This window comes from Oxyura jamaicensis, chromosome 13 (genome assembly GCF_011077185.1).
Source record: "Oxyura jamaicensis isolate SHBP4307 breed ruddy duck chromosome 13, BPBGC_Ojam_1.0, whole genome shotgun sequence".
In the NCBI taxonomy this organism is placed as follows: Eukaryota; Metazoa; Chordata; class Aves; order Anseriformes; family Anatidae; genus Oxyura; species Oxyura jamaicensis.
This window is the reverse complement of record NC_048905.1, coordinates 8,574,607-8,593,349: the sequence shown is the minus strand read 5'-3', so window position 1 is coordinate 8,593,349 and position 18,743 is coordinate 8,574,607. Positions and strand designations below refer to the sequence as shown.

Here is an 18,743-nt window from a genome sequence, read left to right as displayed (position 1 = left end):
GCACGAAATAGGTCCAGTCACCCCCCAAGACTGGAGCTTCTGGAGTGCAAAATAGATTCCCAAACAGGCATGAGATGGATGATACAGCCTCGGAAGACAGAGATGAGTCAGAAGGCAATGATGCTCTGCTGAGCTTGGCTGCCTGGTGCCCCAGGAGGGATGCACGACATCCTCGATCCTCGCAGGTGCCAGCGTGGCCTGCCCCAGGTGCAGCCATCAGCTGGGCACACAGTTTGTTCTTCTGTCAGATTGTGGGATGGATGGGATGGAGAAGCCCAGCTGAAGGGTTAGAGAAAAGCCCGGGAGAGCTTTCAGAACACAAACCTGGTGCACATTTATGAACTTCTGCAAATCCTTCCTAAGGCGTTGGAGTAACCATTTAAATATTATACTAATACTTTGGGATAAGGCATGACTTAAATCTTGGACAGCAATGGGGAAAGGTCATGATACAACTGGAAAACCAGCTGCAAGGATCTGAAGGTGCCCCAGGCAGAATTAAATGTGAGAGTCGGGACATGAATGCTATAGTGTCCCATTGCTCCCTGTACATCCATGTGTCCTTGTGTGGCCCCAGCACCACTGCCAGAGCAGGTGCAAAAGAAAGGAAGAAAAAAAAAAATAAAAAAAAACCAACCACACCATAAACAAAATCCCTTTGTGTGCTGGTTATGTAAGGATTTATTCTTCTTTTCCCAAAAACTCTGTTTTCTTCCCCCCTCCCCTGCAGCAGACAGGAATTGTTGGCACTTGTGTGGTTTCCTCTGTGTGTCCCCAGTGGTGAGGGGGTCTCACTGCCAGGTTTCTTGTCTGTTCCCCTCTCGGTGAGGAGCTGCAGCTGGCGGGACACCAGGCAGGAGCTGGGGAGCTACAAGGAGAGCAGCTTCACTGGGACCTTGGTGTGCCCTGGCACGTGCTGGCACCATCCCATTTGTCTGAAGAGCTGGGACAGGCCAGGGACATGGAGCTCTTGACCCACCAGGAGGGACAGTCACCCTTCATGGTGTGCTTGTCACCAGCATACACAGCTTCTGCCAGCTGGGTGCTCAAAGGGATAATGCTTTAATGCTTTCTGCACTGTGCTTGCCGCTTGTTCTCTCTGCTCTCTCCGGTTCCAGAGGAATGCCTGCCCTGGCACTGCTCAGCACATCATCCAGTGCTGGTGTCCAGGCAGTCTGGCTGGATGCAGAGTGCTCACGAGGGCAGAAGGTAAGGGCAGGCAGTATGGGTATGGTCTGGAGATGCGGGTGCCCTGTGAACAGTGACAGCAGGGATGACAGGCCCAGTGCTGACCCATGCCTGATGCCATCGCAGCACAAAACATGGTACATCCCAGCTAGGAAATGGTTTATATCTGGCCTCACCACCCCTTGTCTGCACCACCAGTCACTTCCCAGCTGCCTCCCCACTCCTCTCTTCTTGGTTTTGCTTCTCCCCTGCCCCAGGAACACAGCGAGCTCCCAGGATGGAGACACCAGCAGTGCAGACATGAGCCCCCATCACAGCAGGTAGAGATGGGCTGCACTGAGCTGCTGCCTTACCAAGGTGCAGGGCAGGGCAGGTTTATCTAAGCATGTGGAGTTGCAGTTAGTGACACTTGGCTCTTGCTCAGGCTCCTGGCATCAGCCTCAAACACACCTCCTAGCATGCATATTTATGATCCCAATTAACACCAAACAAAAACCCGGCTTGCTCTGAAAATAAATGATTTTTAATGTAAATTGCCCATTTTAGATACTTCACCCACCTCTGCTTAGCAGAACAGCTGGTGTTTACCAACCTCTCCTTACTTTCCCAAGCAGTGCAGGAAGATGCTGGCTGCAGTGGGCCAGCCGCCCCTGAGATAAGGTGAGCTCTGCCCCCGACGCTTTGCCCCTCCGCATCCTCAACAAGCCCCAGGGAAAGCAGACTGCTGGAGGCCAGCACCACCCCTCTGCCAAAATCTGAGGTTGATGGGGATGGAGAAATGATGTAAGGTCCATGGACAACATCTCTGGCTGCAAAGCCTGGGCACTGAGCTCCAGAAGAGCTCTGTACAGCCCTGGCGTGCTCCTAGCAGGGTTGGCTGCTGTGCTGTGGTTGATTATTTTGGTTAAGCGATGCCCAGGCACAGGTCCTCGGGATGGCTCCTACCCACTCCCTGGATCTGTGCAGCACATCCTGAAATTCAGACCTCTCACCCAAGAAGCACACACTGTCCCTGCCCCACTGCTGGGCCTTGACAGCACTCAGCGAGGGTTTCTGCCCCTCAGCTAACCCAGGGGGCCCTCAGGCTGTGGGATGAAGCTGTGTGGTGCAGCTGGAATAGGAAGGTCTGTCCAGCATAGGCAGGGAAGAGCTACAGCACCGTACAATGAAGGAATGATGAGAGATGTCTGCTCATAGTAATTATTACTGCTGGGTGTTGTGTTTCTGCAGGAAGGAGTAGATTCTGTGTAAGCCCAAATAAATCTAGCTACCTTGACACTTCTGTCCATATCTATACGTGCAGTTATCAGTGCTTCCTTTTTTGTACTGCCCTGGAGGCTAACACCAGAGCTAAGATGATCCAGGAATTATTCTTGTCGTAGTACTTCCACTGTCCAAGAATGAGCATATGTTAAAGAAATCCAGTCCTTCCTTACTCCAGGCCTAAATTTCCCCCCAGGGCATTAGCCAAAAATGGGGTCAGCGTGCCAGCTTCATCTCCTATGCAGGCTTGCATCAGGGCTGGTTGTGCTGGTGCCCGGAGGATCACACGGGTGGAAGATCACAGCAAGGGGATGGCCCCAGGCACGCACAAGCGCTGGCACCGATGCAAGGAGGTTCCTCCAGCAGCACCCTTCACCCTCTGAACGTGCTGGAAGGGAAGGTGCAGCTTTCTATGGCTGTGTGGAGGTCCGTGCTGCCACACGTGGGACCTCTGGTGCTATTTCCAGCTCTGCTGGCCAGGGACTGGAGGCAGGAAAACTGCTGGGACTGGGCACGGAGCAGGCAGTCACATGCAGCTCAGAAATGAGTCACAAGCCACAGCACGGCGACAACACCTGGGGTACGAAGAGACCTGATCCATCCATTCCCTTTCCCCTATTTTTTCCTCTGCTCGGAGTGGCATTTGCATTGGTGAAGTGGGCTGGGCACTGGTGGCAGTGCCTGTAGGATAAATATCTCCTGTCTTGCTACCATCCTGCTCTTCCGACCTCCTTGTTGGTGATGCAATGCCACAGCTCTGCACCCTGCAGCACCTTGGGGTGTGCTCCCCGTGCGTGGTCTCTGTGCTACGTACACACACATGGCAGCTCCCAAGAGACAGGCAGCTCCTCGCCCCATGCCCTGGGAATGAGGGACGGAGGGGTGGAAGGTGATAACCCCCAGCCAGGCTGCCCCAGGGCCTGTGCCATCACCTGGCACAAAGACCCCAAAAGACCTGCTTTTCCTTGCCCAGAGAGAAAGGGGCAACAAGAAGTCTCCTCCACAGCTGCAGGAATGCTGGGTCCTCACCCACCCTTGGGCACAGACACAGGGGCTGGCACGCACCAAGTTTCACTTTACTTCCAAGTGTTATTATGGTGTTTAATCAGCCCTGGCCACCCTGACCTTTCATCCTGATAGGAAAACAGCCCGGCTTTGTCAGAGAGGGCTGGTGGATGAGAGGGAAAAGGATGTTTTATGGGATGTTCTCAAGGAGCAAGCCTCGCTTTTTTCCCCAGGCACACAAAGTCATTTGCTGTGATTTAGAAAACACATGTCTGGTTAAAAGCTATGGGTCAGACCTACAGTCCTGCAGATCAGGATGTCTCAGCTGATTTAGACCAGCTGAAACACTGACTCGCTGTGTTTAAACAAAGCCCATTTTTTCTCACTGGTGCTATGTGGAAAGGCCTCCGGTTTTGGCTCTGGAAAGGATATTTTAGGGAAAATGCTCTCTGCATGATTCATCCTCCATGGGGCTTTGATTTGACAAGAACCACAAGAGCCACTGGCCACCCAGTGCAGGGATGTTGGGTCTGCACCCACCTGGGTGCTGGGCAGCAGCCTCATGGTGGCCTCGGGTGTCATTTCGGGACCCCCAAGGACAGAGCTGAGGACAGGATGTGCACACAGGCGGGCTGGTGCAGCTGCACAGATCCTGGCCCCTGCTGGGAGAGCGCACGGCACCTGAGCTGAGTGCAGAGCGGGCTGCCCGTGGCGCGAGCCACAGGATTTTCCTGGACCCGTTCCCCCAAAAGCTCACTGGATGTCAAACAGGACAGAGATTTGCCTCCCAGCACAGGGCTGAGGTTCCCCCGATGGCATCGCAGGAATGTTTGGTAAACAAGCATTAAACTATTTGCTGCCCTGGTGATGGATGGCTCACGGGGGTCAGAAGGGGAAAACGAAGGCAGCACTTGCAGCGGGGGCGAGGAAACCCACGTTGTGCATTTGGCTCTTCCAAGGGGCGCAGCATGGAAGGGACACGAAGGGGCTTGCAGCAAGGTCTCCCCGTGGAGCCCCCAGCTGGCTAGCACAGCCCTCGGAGCCCGGGGGAGTGCTCCCCCCTGGCTCAGCACCCGCAGCGGGGCTGGGGCCGGGCGGGACGAGGAGCGGCTGTGCTGCCTGCAACCGCGGGGCTCTGGTGCACCCTGGCGGTGAGCGGGGCTGGAGCTCTGTGCCGAACAGGACCTGGCTCCTGCGGAGCTGTGGGGTCACAGAGCAGAGCACACAGAACAGAAAACAGCTAGGAATAAATAGATTTGCTATTCGAGTTAAAACACGCTTGGGTCGGAAGTGTCCCACTGCCGGTTGAGCTGTCCAGTGGGGTCCAGGTGGGGACGGGTAGCACCCTGTCCCTGTTCCCATCCCTGTCCCTGTCCCCATAGCAATCCATGTCCCTGTCCCTATCCCCATCCTGCACAGCCACGCTCCTGGAATGCTGCCTGCTTCTTGCCCCATTGCACCGTGCTCCAGCACCTGCTCCTGGGCTCCATCCTGCCTCACTCTGCCAGCAGCACCGCGGCACACAGCCCCACTCCTGAGAAATGAGGGTCCCAGGTCCCTTGTCTGCTGTGGACACAGAAATAAATCACTGCCAGTGGCCAGACCCCTCGTGGGATGCTGCTTCTGGAGAGCACACGGACCCATGCGAGGCAAGAAGCTGTTTGCAGGCACGTCCCCATGGCGATGGATGGGTCAGACGACGTGGCCGCCTTCGCTCAGCCACCGGGGCCGGTACGTGGCACAGCCTGGCGTGTCCGCGGGCCCCAGCGTGGCCCTGGGGACATTGGCCAGCTTGGTGTGAATGCGGCCTTGCAGCTCCTGGTCTCCCATTTCAGTTGCTGCAGCGAGGGCCAGGAGGAAGTAGGCTGCTGCATCCTGTTCATCCTAAAAGTAAAGAGCAGGGCAGGCGTTAGGAAGTCATTTAATGCAAAGCCACAGGGTGTGATGGTGCTGGAGCAGAGCCCAGCAGTTCCAGGCAGAACCTGGTGACACCTGACTTCATTGAAATGGGCTCTGTACAGTCACTAAGTGCTAGTGCTTCTTTCCAAACTGCCTGTCCCACTTCAAAATCTGGCTGTGCCAGCACTGTGTGTACTTATTGTAAAGCTGCAGCCGGGACAGAGAGCCACAGGACGCAGCTGTATACAACCATGGCTGCTCTGCCAGCAGATGGGCTACTCCACCTCCAAGCTCCCCATGAAGACCCCAGAACTCGACACAGCATCACAGAGGGCATCCTCCTACCTTCAGTTTGTGCAGGGTCAGGTTGCCAAGGTGGCAATACACCTTGGAGTAGTACAAGGCCTCTCCAGAGGACTGCAGCATGGGGGAGCGCAGGGCAAGCGTCTTCAGGTAGCAATCTTCTGCCATCTCATACATCTGCAGAAAATAGTAGGCTGTAGCCAGGCGGTGGAATGCAACCAGCTCTTGCAATTGATCTCCTGGAAAAGAGTTGCTGATACAGTCAGACTGCAGGGCACTCACAAACCATTCCTAGCCCAGCACACCGAGCTGCTCAGGGTTGTGTTTGCTCCACAGCCCCAGGGCACAGATATCTGTCTTCACACGGAGACATTGCACTTGAAGATGGTCCAGAGAAAACAGAGCTATCAGGGGTGCTGATACCAAAGCGGGATAGATTGCCAGGCAGTATATCATATAGCATTCAGCCAGGGGATTTCTTGGGGGCTGGAGAGGGTTATTACAAGGCTGGTTCCATCTCAGGCATTTATGCTAGCATTTTGCCCATTAGGCCTACTTCTGCAATGGAAAGGGGCAAGTTTATCGGAAGAGCCAGGGCAAAGAGGAACCATTCAGTCCCATGCCCTCATCAGATTTCCTGTGCTTTGGTGTAGCAACAGCCCTCTGCTCAACCAGCTCTACCACCACAGCAGAGCACCCCCGTGGGCAGCTTAAAAAGGGAAGAAGCCTTTAAAGAGCTGTAACCCTTGGGATATGAATTGGCCCAGAGGTCTTACAAAAGCAGGAGCATCTCCCTTTCACGTGCACAGTGCTGTCACACAGACAGGCACTCCCTCTGCCCTGCTCCCTGGGGCTGTGCATCACTCACCCACCCTGATGCTCAGCCGGGCTGCCAGTGTGGCAAACTCCAGCGCCTTCTCGTAGCCTTGCAGCCCAATCTGCAGTTCTGCCAGCTTGTTGAACAGCCGTAGCTCTGTCTGTATGGCCTTTAGCTTCCTGGCCAAGGGCACAGCACCACCCTGGGGGGAGAAAAGAGTGAGTCCTGGCTGTTCCTGGAGGTGTGGGTACAGCACTGCCCACAGAGGGGTGGTGGAGCAGCAGGAGATGGACTAAGGTGTTACAAATGTGTCCATGCTCCAGGTTCCTCCCCAGCCACGTCTGCATGCTGGCACACCCAGAACGACCCCGTCCCTCTCCACCCTCCATCCTGCTGGGCACAGCTTCCCGTGGCCATCGCATAGCAGGGACATAAAGAGAGAAATGCTTGGAGGGATCAATACCCTGTAAAACTCCACTGCTCGGTCCCTGTTTCGGCTGCCGTTAAAAAAGGTATCGCCTGCTTTTTCATAAAGCTCCATGGCCAAGGAGAAGTTCTCAGACTTCAGAGCTGTCTGAATGGCTGCCTAGAGGGAAGAGGAACTGCAGTGAGACTTGGAAAGAGATATCTGCACATAGACTTTGGAGTAACAAAATAAAGCCAAGTCACCCTAAATGTGAGCCCCAGTGCTCCAAACACCAAGGACACAGGTTGGCAAGCAAATTGGGGGGATATTGTGCTGTTTTTCTTGGTGATGTGTGTGAGGATGGAGCCAGACACCCATCCCCGTGCAGGGTCAGCGTGCCAGACTAACCAACTGGGATGTCCCATGGCATCAGGACTTAGACTGGGGATGGTGCAGGCAGCAGCTGCCCTGTGCTGGGCTGTCACTGCGGTGTGATGGAGCCAATGCGATGATTGACAAGGGGAGCAGAGAGCCAGGACAGGGAAAGGGCAGAGCCAGCAGGAGTGAGTATGCTAACTTCTGAGAAGAAGAGATGTCTCTGCCAATTGCACACTCGACCCTGGTGCCACCTTCCAGCAGGAACGTGTTGTTCCTTTCATCATTACAATTGATCATTGCCAATGACTGTGCCTGGGAAAGGGCCCCTCAGGGTTGCAGACACGTCCTGCTGAGAACTGTCCTCCACTGGCTTGTCTTAACGGAGAGTCACCCCTCATTGGCCCCTGAAAATCTGCTGAAACCACGAGGAAGGCAATGATGGCTCTTCGTTCATGGCCTCAGCACTCCCTTGTGACCACCAGGAAACCTGCTGATGCCAGAGCCACAGATTCGAGTCACCCAGATCCCTGAACAGCCCCCCAGTACCAGTAACACAGGTGCCTCTAGCACCCTGATTTGAGGGCAGGGTAGTGTGGCTGATGGCAAGGCTCCTTGCCTTGTCCCCAGCACCAGGTACCTCAGCCGCCCAGCCCCACCAGCTCTGAAATGCTTCTGGGGTCACAGAGTGAGGACTCAGAGTATCCCTTGTGTGTGCTGAGGCTGGTGCTTTGCAGGATACCCCAGCTCAGTGCAGCACCAGCAGACCCAGCCAGCTTCCTGCTCTGCTTACTTTGGGCACATGGAAGGCTTCTGCATCTTTAAATAGATGCTCCCTGGAGGATGCAGCCCTAACATCTTATGAGTAGCTCTTCCTCTTTGCAGACCAGCTGATAGAATAATGTTAGAGATGGAAAGACAGAAGTCTTCTGCTCCAAGAAGTCTCCAAGCACTTCCCTGGCACCTTACCCTTATCTATGTGCATTTCGATGGGAACTGATCACCTAGCAGCTCCACCTCTCTCTGGCACTCCCACATCACTTTCTGACTCAATAAATTCACTTACTTTCACCCCAGAATCCTCCAAACCCAACTTATGGAAGGAAAGACAGGAAATTTAATGCCCGATAGCACACAAGGGCTGAGGCAACAGCTTTTCCTTGCAGCAGCAAGTTTCTGCTGCTCATGAGAAAACTTTCCAAGTTTTCCAGCCCCAAATGGCTCCCACTGAGCCACACAGCCCTGATGGGAATGCACCTAGCCAGGGTGGGAACGGGGCTGCTCCAGACACCTCCCCCATACCTGGAAATACATTTCCACCAGCTCGTCTTCCTGCATAAGGTAGTAGAGCCTTCCTGCCTGCAGCCAGGCCTCTGCCGCCTTGCCAGTCTCCTCCAGGTCGATGAAGATCCTTAGGCTCTGCTTGGTGCAGTCCAGAGACTGTCTCAAGGCCCTGTGACAGCAACGGGCAGAAAGCCATTACAGAGCAACCACAGGGCACCAGCAACCAGCTGCGGAGCTACAGCACCTCCCCGTTAGCAGTGCTGTTTTCTCCTCCTGGTGTTGCTGCAAATTAGAGCCAAATGGACAGCCACAGCTCCTAGCAATGTGTCCTGGCAAAAGGGCAGGACATGTAGGTGTGTCATCTGTCTCAGCACAGCCCCACAGGAGCTGCTCCCCAGTGGCTGCTCCTCATTTCAGCTGATGAAGCAGGTTTTGTCCAAGTCACCTGCAAACCCTATTTGTCCCCTACACCAAGCCCCAGGTCATCCCCAGCCACACAGGGAGTGCAGGCTGGCAGTGCTTGCGCCTTCATCTCCCAAACAGCCTCTGGAACCCAGATCCATATCTCTGCCTGCTGTTTGCCCCTTGGGGCATCCAAAAAGGCAGCTCTGTGGCCACATGTGCAAGGCTGCACTGCCCCTTTCCCAAGCCCCGTGTCACTGGAGGACGAGGGGACAAGCAGCAGGACGAGGTGACAGGCTGAAGGCAAGAGGCACCTGTGGCCAGGGGAGCGTGGGGTGGTGTCCAGGACATGTCTGCTTGCCTGGTGTCTCGCCTGCTGCTGACTGTGCTCCAGCTGTCCTTCCAGCCCAGGCTGGGGGACGCTTTGTGATCTTAAATAGCACCGCTCACATGACAGGCGTCTGCTTCCTAAATTCCTTCCCTCTGAACTCACTGCGACCCAGCACGGGAAGGTTAATGTCCCAGTTAATGACAGTCCCTGCCCACTTGTCCTCCTGGGACATGGGAGCCAGATCTCTGCAGTCTGACACGTTTTATTTCAAAAACGGAAGAAAGTCTGTGGTCTGCCCAAGCCTTTCTCTCCCCTCCTGCCTAACCTTATGCCACCTGCATGTGTCAAGCAGGAGATTGAAGGGTGAGCTGATACAGGGTCTTACATGCATCCCTGGGGAAAATATTCCAGTAGAGATAGGAAGGGCAGACTCAGCGGCTGGAGGCTGAAGCCAGGCTTATTTCAATAACAGATAAGGAGTCTATTTTTACTGGCGGACGGTGATTAATCACTGAAATAAGCCTCCAAAGGAAGTGATGAATTCCCTGTCACTGGGTCCCCTATGAAGAAGGCTGCGTGTCTCTCTGGAGAGCCGTGTTTGGCCGTGCCCCAGCTCGCAGCCTGGTGTTTGCCCAGCAGTCACCACATTCTGGCTGACATTGAGCTGTTCCCCCCGTCACGGCGCAGGGACAGCTCACAGACCTCGGCAGTTCCCCAGCCACCAGCCTGCCAGCAGGGAGCTGCCACACGCTGTCCCCACCTCTCCCCAGGGACTTTGGCTCCAGACATCTCAGAAAAGCCACTGCTCTGCTGTTGGGCAAGCAGAGACACTGCTCTGACAGCATCTACATGGAAACAGTCCCAAACAGGACTTACTCGGAGGTGTCCAAAGCCTGGTAGAGCTGGCTGAGGGTCTGCTGAACATTGCCTTCCATCTCTCTGTCCTGGAGCTGCTGGGCCAGAGACACCCAGTGTTCGTGGTAGGTGATGCAGGCATGGAGGTTGGGGGACACCTTGCTGTAGAAATGGCAGAGAGCCTCCGTGACGTGAAGCTGACCTGCGTGGTAGAGGGAAGGGAAAGGGACGGGCTTTAGGGACCTCACAGGTGCTGCCCCGCGGTGAGTTCCTGCCAGCCAAGTGGTACTCACTCCTCACATTACGCCACTTCAGGGCAAAGCCCAGCGCCAGTTCATAGCAGAGTTTGCCATCTTCCACCCTCTGCCTGTTCACCATGGCCTGTGCCAGCCACAGCAGCACCTGCACCGCCTCCAGCTCCGTGTCCTGGCAGCCCTGCAGCTCAGCATAGAGCCAAGCAGATTGCAGCAGGTAGAGCTCAGACAGCTGGCTCGCTCCGTGCGAGAGGCTCAGCTGCCCCAGGTTGGCCAGGGCGATGGCCTGGTTCCTCTTGTTGCCAGTCTCCTTGGCCTTGTGCAGGGCCCGGAGGTAGTTCTCCGCAGCCTTCTGCACCTGCCCTTCCCCTTTGAGGGCAATGGCCAGGAGGTTGTGCACGGCCCCCCCCCTGCGTCACGCTGTCCGTCCCATGCAGGGACTGCAGGAGCTGCCCCATGATCTCTGCGGCCGGGCCTGGCTGGCTGTTCAGGAGGTACATCCACCCCAGGGAGAGGGAAGATTCAAAGGCTTCCTCATCGCCCATCAGCCTGCTGAAGGCCACAGCCCTGGCGGCGTGGCGGAGCGCCCCGTGCAGCAGGCCATGCTGGAGGTGCAGCCGGGACAAGATGGTGCACAGCGTCCTCTGGGTGGGCACGGCCCTGCTCTCGCAGGAGAAATGCAGGGCCTGATGGAGGTAGAAACAAGCCAGCGCTGGGATGCAGCTCCTCTCCGGTTGGCTTCCCAGGAGCTTGGACGTACATTGGAGGATGAAGCCAGCTCTCCAGATGGGTGTTGGTGCTCCCTTGATGCCGCTGGGAACAAAGAGCCTGGCAGAGGCCAGCGCAATGTTTGGCAAGTACTTCTTGTCATACAGGTAGCTCAAGATGGGGGTGACATCCAGTGGCACAGCACCAGTGTCCGGGCTGAGTAACGTGGTGGTGAGACACTGAAGATGCTCAGTAAAGGGCAGCACTTCGTCAGTTTTTCCCAGCTGTAGGAAGAGCTTGACAATAAGGAAGCAGACACGCATCTCCAGGGGAGCATTGCCCACGGCAATGGCTTCCCTGAGCACGTACACCATGACTTCTAGCTCATTCTCAGAGCTGAAAGGGCGGCCAGGCAAGCAGACGAGCAAGGTCACCATTTTGCCCAGCAAGGAGGAGAACTTGTTCTTCATGTTCTGTTTCAGGTAAATGGAAGCGAGGTTCACGTGCAAGGCAGCCAGCAGGGGCAGGTCCCCAAAGCCCCTGTCCAGGGTGCTCAGGGCTTCCTCGAAATAGACTCGAGCCTGGGAGAACTTGACCTTTCTGATGCAGAGCTTGCCCAAGAGGAAACAGAGCCTTACATGAGCCCAGATCGCATGAGTCCTCTTAGCCCAGTTCCTGGATGTTTCAAGGTACAAGACCAGTTCATCCTCATCAGAGAAACCATAAAAAGTGGAGTTGAGAAAGGAAAAACTCGTATCATAGAGGCTTTGAAAACTGGGCACGTAACTCTCATGGTTAAGGAAGGTGAGTATGGGGTCAAAGACATCAGCATCTTCCATGTGTCCAGCATTCAGGTCAATAAAGAACTTGGGATCATCAAAGTCATCCAGCTTGTCCAGGAGAACATCTTCCAACATAGCAGGGGCCGATTCACTCCCGGGGCTAGACTGCTCGGAGGTGCTAGCTGTAGCCAGGCCGTTTATTTCCTCCCAGGTCTGTAGCAGCTGAATATCCTTACCGCCGTGGAGAACAGCCTCTGCAAGCAGACAAGCAGACCACAGTGGAATGTTTCCTCATGTCAAAATTCACCCTCTGACATCTTTATAAAAGCATCCTCCACATACTCACCTGATGGCACTTTGGGGAACATGGCTGTGGGTTCAAAACCATCTACACAAAGAGACAAACAGAAAGAAAAAGCCCAAGGGCTTGGTCAATGTTGGTGTGCAGGCACAGCACACAAACCTTACAGAGATCTCCTGCTGCTTTGCTAAACCCCAGGCTTGTATTTGGGAGAGTCCCAGTGATTATAGTTGAAGCAGAGAAGCCTCCTGCAAACTGCAGTGCGGCAGGGCCCTGTCCTTCAGGGTATCTCCAGCCCCCCTGCCCAGGCTGAGCAGAGGGCCTGGAGGCTGTCTCAGCCCCGGCAGAGCCCTGAGCAGGAGCTCTCTAGACATGGCCCAGGGCTGCTCCCCAGGGGGATCGATGGGACTATGCATGAAGAGGAGGGGAACTCACCCAGCCGGTACACGGAGGTGATGTCTGTGTGTGCCAGCTCGCCCAGGAGGGTGGCGAAGTGCTGCTCACCACCATTGCAGGGGATACGCAGGAGGGGGGATTTTTCCTCTTCGCTCAGAAACACCAAGCCCTTTCCCCTAGGTTGAAGCAGACAAAAGTGAAAAACAGTTCAGTGTCTCCCCATTCCCATCCCCTGACACTATGACTGTCCTGTGGGATGGTGATGGGATTTCCCACCCCTCCTCCTCCTGCCACCAGAAAAGATCTGCTGGAGATGGATACTGCAGTCTGGACCCCTTCCCCATCTGGGCTCTGAGATCCAAATCCTCCATGGAGAAACAAGGAGTGCCAGAGGGAGTAACCTATTGGCCTTTTTCACAGAGGAGCTGTGTCAGTGGTTGTCCTGCCTTGGCGTCCTTCAGCAAGCAAGCAAAGCCAGCCTGGTGGCAGAAGAGCCTGGCCAAGGCTTCTGGACAGACCTCAGCTGGATCCTCTATGAAGTCCCTGCAAAGCTAATTACCTGCTCTGGACTCGCACATAGCCTTGAGCTGGGATTTTGGGTCTTCCCCTGCTTTCCACCTGACTTTAAATTCATATAGATGGTAGCAGTAAACTTACAAGGGTTCACAAGCCGTGGTGTTTATGTATCGCGTCGGGACAAAGCCAATGTTCCCACTGCTTAGGGATTTGCCCACAAACCACGGGAGTCCTGGAACGAGGAAGCCGATGATTTCTATGCCGTCTCCCTTGGAGAAACTCAGTTCATCCCATGCTGCTCCTTTGTGGTCCTCTGTGGCTGTGCACCTGCCTTTCACTGGGAAACAAAGGCAAACAACTGCATTTTAGTGTGAGGACCACTGCAAAAGCTTCCTTGCTAGAAAAGACTTCAGTAAGGAAACTGATTTTAGCTGGAGAAACCTTTCTCTCTGTCCCCTGAGCTTTATCGTGCTCTCAGACTCAGATTCTTATTGTGCTCCTCAGATCACCCTTCTGAGCACCTGCAATTTAAAGGTCCGTCCTCCACTCAGCAGAGTCTCAAGATACAACCCCTTGCCATGGCGTGTCATCGTCAGAACAGGAGATGGATCCTTGGCATTTTTGGCCAAACCCCACCTTACGCAGGTATCACTCACCGATTGTCTGACAGGTCGCCCCACCGATCTCCTGGGAGATGCCAAAACTCATGGCATAATTCTTCAGAAACCACCTGCAAGGCAAGAGAGAACCACGCTGGTCCTCCCCAAGCAGCCCTTGGGCCACCACCAGGGACAGCCCCACACAAGAGGACAGATGCCCCCTAATGACACAGAGGACAGATGACAGATAGATGATTTTGCCAGCCCTTAAGGAGGATTTCTCTGGGGGCCTACAAGAAGATCTGTGAATGTCTGTGAGGCTCAGCCAGGTACCAGGCCCCATTTTGACTGGCATTACCCCAGACAGGCTGTTTTTTGTCCCTTTTACTGACCTGTAAATCACAAATAGTCCCAGGTATGACCTAATTCAATATTATACAAGAACGATATCAGAACTATGCCCTTTCTCTGTCCCACTACAGGACCTGAACTGGTTCCAGCAGTTGTCTCTACAATGTTTATTCTCACAAAATTATCTGGCTCTTGCCCAGTGCCAGAGGTAAAAGCAGACTCCTGGCTTGGTGTTAGGTGGTGCATGTGGGTCAGGCATTAACTTGGCTTGAGCACCACCCATTGCCCACCTACTTACTGGTAAAACGGGTGAGGTACGGGCTCGAGAGATGCCACAGGCACCAGCCCTCGTTGCCCTGTCAGCAAGGACATCCCTTCCCACATGGACTCCTCTCCGATGTTCTTCACGTGGATCAGCTCGTTCCTGCGGAGCCGCAGGCCTTCCTCTCCCTCCTCCTCAGGCTGGCAGACACCGGACACTGCTCTGGAAAAAAAGTTACCTGCAGATAGAAAGAGTCATGGCCAGGTCAACGGCACCAGTGCAGGACAGACCCAGGAGAGGGCCACCCTTGTCCTTGTCCTGCCGAGATGCTGTCGCAGCCCCGTCTCACCTTCCTGGAGCAGCAGACCCAGGTAGATGGTGGCCAAGCGATCTTCATCCATGCTAACTCTGATCTCCGTGTCCTCCATCAGAGCGCAGTTTAGCCAGTACTCCTGGCCAAAGAGAAGCTGCTCCAAGCAGTTGCCCACATAGCCTAGGACAGCAAGGAGGAAAGCAGTGGCAGCACCCTCCTTTGCTGGGCAGCACAAGCAGTTTTTTCCAGTGCTTCCTAATCTGCCATCTGCAACCATGCTGTAAGGCAGCGATCTCCAATCCTGTCTCCATCCCCAGGTGCAATAGAAGAATTACCCAAAAGGAAACCTCCTGGATCGTTTCCACTGATCCAGACTGTGGTTTCATGAATACCAAGGTCTCATTAATATTCCTTCCTCTATAACGTGTTCTCCATGTTCCGTTACTTCTTTGGTGTCACAGAATACCTTCTCCAAAAATGCTCCTCACGCTGCCTGTTTGGATCCCCCATGCCTTGAAAACATTACCTAGTGCTAGGTACGTGGAGAACTTCCAGACTTCTTCCAGGGTTTTGAAGGTGAGCAGGAACCGATCTTCCTGTGCTTGCACACAGACCAGCCTGGCTGACAGCTCCTGCACGGAGAACAGAAAGCAAGGCTGAAGGACGCGGCTGGGAGCCTGACAGGGGTTCTCCTGGCAGTGTGGCCATAAAAGCAGCCCCCGGGATGAGACCAGACAGGCATTTATTAGCACAGTTGAGACCGAAGCTGTGAAGTGTCCCAGGTCTTCTGGGCAGCTTTGCAGGGTGCCCTCGGGGGTGAGGGCATGGAAAGCCAGCAGGGAAGGATTGTTCAGGGCAGTGAATGGGATTTTTCCTTCTGAAGCACAACCAGCTACTCAGTACTCCCCCCAGTGCTACCTGCACCATCCCTCCAGTAGCTCACTGCCTCCGATACGAGGCTCCAGACAAAAGGATCTACCTCTCACCCATCATTGTTTCATTTCCTACATCATTCTAGCCCCCCTGTATGCAGGACACATCCCAGAGGACCTCCTCCTCCTCGGCCAGGCTCAGTGTCCCATCACACACCCCACCAGGCCGGAATCCTCCCATCAGCTCCCACCTTGAAGAGGGCATGGACGGCTCTGTCATCACTCTCCAGGGCCCACAGCTTCTTCCTGGCGGCTTCCTGCAGCTGGGAATTGAGGCACCGGGAGGAGCGGCTCTCAACGGAGAAGAAGAGTGAAATCTCTTGGAGAGGAAACATGCAGGGTTAGGGGGGATGGAGCTCCGTGCCACTGATGGGGCTGCCTCCAGCCCAGCTGCATGCTCCAGGAGCACGGGCAAATCCCACCCTTCCCCTCCAGCAACCCGAGGGATGGCAGGGCTTGCTTAGCCACAATGCCTGGCCTCATACAATCAGCCACTGGAAATCTGGGTGATTCCAAAGGCAGCCTCTTACCTGGTGGGAAGTTCTCCCCGACAGCCAGCAGCACCGAGGAGGTGTCCAGCAAGCCTTCTGCTGCCTCGGTAGCTGCACCATTTGTCTCTGGTGCCCCAGCCCTACCTACACAGGACACAGAAACATTTGCTGTCAGGTTTTGTAGGGGAATCTAGGCTATTCTGCCTAGCCATACCACCTGAATGCAAAATCTGTGAGCTACACTGCAGATCTGCCTGGGGGACTGCATGAATCGGGCATCAGCCTAAAATTGTACTCAAGGAGGGAAGAAAGATTAATGTATTCTGCCTACGTGGTACCCGTGGTGACTCGGTCCTTGCCAGTGCTGTGGTGGCCTGAAGCAAGGGACTACCCCTGCTTGCTCCGGGGACATCACAGAGCAGACCCTGGGACAGAGAGGCTTTTCAGAGGAGATCTCAGAGTGAGAACACTTCTCCAGCACGGGCGAGCGAAGGACTTGCAAAACTCTTTGCTCATCAATTTGACAGTCAGAATAAGATTTTCTTCCCTGCCTCATCCGATTGATATCTGAAATCCAAGCTGCATGCTTTCTGCTTCAGACATCATCAACTATTGCCATAAAGGATTCAGGAGTGGAAACTCTTGCTGGTAATTATGTTAATGATGGCTGAGGCACATACAAATCCAGCTTGCTCTTCCACAGCTGTATTGGCTGTGGAGGGATAACAAGATTAGAAACCAATTTTTGTCAGCAATCAGATAGGACTCGCATGACTAACATGTACCCAGAGATCTGGAGCTGGAACAATGCAGCAGCTTTCCTATGCTACTTTTGTGACCATAACTGTTCTCTATAGGACTTATTATTCGGCCCACTTTGCTGGCCAGTCAAATAGCTGTGTTATTTGTGCACAGAATTATAATCCTTACTTAGAGTTAGCAGCAGAAAAGAATGGCCCAAGGCTGGACAGGCAATAAATGGGGCTTTTCTTTGGAAGAAAAGCCTCTACATTTCTCAACGGCAGGACTGCTTAACAAAGGACTTCATCCAGGAACTCCAACCCCTCTGACACACGGGGGAAACGGAGACAGGGAAGCGAAAGGAGCCAGAGGCAGAGTTACAACAGAGCTGCCTGGGCTGGGCGGCACTCGCTTCCCACGTCCCTCCCTTCCTCTGCTCCCCGCACCCTGGCAGTCCCTGGCAGTCCCTTCGGGCTCGGCAGGCTGGTGTCCCCTCCCCAGGGACAGTACCTGATGCCATGGTCGTCCCTCGCCACCATGGTCCCCGGCGCTCGGCGGCAGCGTGCTGCAGGTGGTCCCAGCGGGGCAGGAGCAGGGGCGAGCGGGGGCAGCAGGACTCACACTCTTCTCCTGGGGAAAAGGGGTGGTAGGGGCAGGCGTACAGCTCCCGGGAGGGATGCTCCAGGCCCAAGGGGTCTCCTTGTGCCTCTGGGGCAGCCGTGGGGAAGGAGGGGACATGTGGGGCACCGCTCATGGTGGCACTGCCAGTGGTGTGGCCGAGTGCCCTGGTGGGTCCCCGCAGAGCCAGGCAAAATGGGGATGGAGCTTCCTTGGGTGAGAGAAGTGGGTTTGCTCATGGCTGTGCTCGCTGCTTCAGTGTTTGTTTTCATTTGGGCCAGCCTCAGAAAGGGAACTGGGAGCTCTTTCAAGAGACCAATTGAAAGTGCTGGTGGAGAGTTGTTCCCATTCGTGCCAGTGACTCATTTACCTCCCCTCTGCTGAAAGATTTTGCAATGCAGGGCAGGAAGCAGCCCCAGCCTGGAGCCGAGAGCAGGTCCCAGGCTCTCTGGCTGTGCTCCTGGCACCCACTGGCCCTGCTCTCCCAGGGGCACACAGCCACAGCTGCTGGCCCTGCGCTGCCCCCCCTGCTCCAGCACTCTGCGAGCCCCACAGTGCTCGGGGTGCTCCTGGGCAGCGGTGACAGCAGGATGAGGATACAGGATGCCCAAAAAGCCCATAGCATGGGAATAAACCAGCCCCCCAGGCCAGGCAGAGCCAAGCAGCCGTGGAGGTTACACCTCCCCAAGACAGCTTACCTGTGCACCCCAGGGCCAGGTCCTGGTGCCAAGGAGCCCCCAGGCAGCAGCCCATGTGTCCAGCATCGCCTCCAGCCCCGAGCCAGCAGGCTGCTGCTGTGCTGGTGGAGGGAGCGAGCTGCTCACCACGGCAGCTCGGCCCCAGCCACAATGCACAATGTGCCTTTTGAGCAGGCCCTATCTGCCGGCGGGGCGGGGGCCGGGCACATCTCACACCCGCATCGCTGCCCCAGGCTCCGCTCTCGCCCTCGCCTTCGGGTGCCTGTCGCCAGGCCCACGTGGCGCATTCCTCTCATTCCTCCTGCTGCGGCACAGGGAGCGCTTCAAGCTGGCCTCTCCGGAGAGCTGCGGCCCTGATCTCCCCCCATCCAAAGCAACCCTGCTCCTGACACCACTGTGATGCCCCCTCACCTGCTGGCACAGCCTGCCAGGGCTCCTCCAGCATCCTCCAGCATCGCTCCAGCCGGCGGCCGCGCTCTCCCTGCTGCAGGGGAGGGCAGCCAGCACCACGCCGGGCTCAGAGCTACGGCCAAGCAAGGCACCAGGCTCTGCAGCACGAGGAGCCACCTCGTGCAAGGCTAGCAGGGCTCATCTTGTCTCTGACATCTGTGTTTGAACTGCAGCCGGAGACACCAGGAGGGAGGGATCTGGGG

General features: G+C 55.4%; 1 protein-coding gene across 1 annotated transcript; it reads right to left on the bottom strand.

The window, feature by feature from the left end:
- Positions 1 to 1,695: 1,695 nt before the first annotated feature.
- On the bottom strand, positions 1,696 to 18,455 carry SH3TC2 (SH3 domain and tetratricopeptide repeats 2). The gene is given in 19 exon segments (XM_035339012.1): positions 1,696 to 5,340; positions 5,701 to 5,897; positions 6,527 to 6,677; positions 6,939 to 7,061; positions 8,559 to 8,709; positions 10,150 to 10,330; positions 10,422 to 10,791; positions 10,793 to 12,126; positions 12,219 to 12,260; positions 12,609 to 12,745; positions 13,227 to 13,422; positions 13,742 to 13,815; positions 14,334 to 14,535; positions 14,647 to 14,790; positions 15,137 to 15,242; positions 15,734 to 15,861; positions 16,073 to 16,177; positions 17,285 to 17,404; positions 18,091 to 18,455. Coding segments are annotated over 19 exon segments (4,008 nt in total). The 5' UTR covers positions 18,146 to 18,455; the 3' UTR covers positions 1,696 to 5,148.
- Between the last annotated feature and the right edge of the window lie 288 nt (positions 18,456 to 18,743).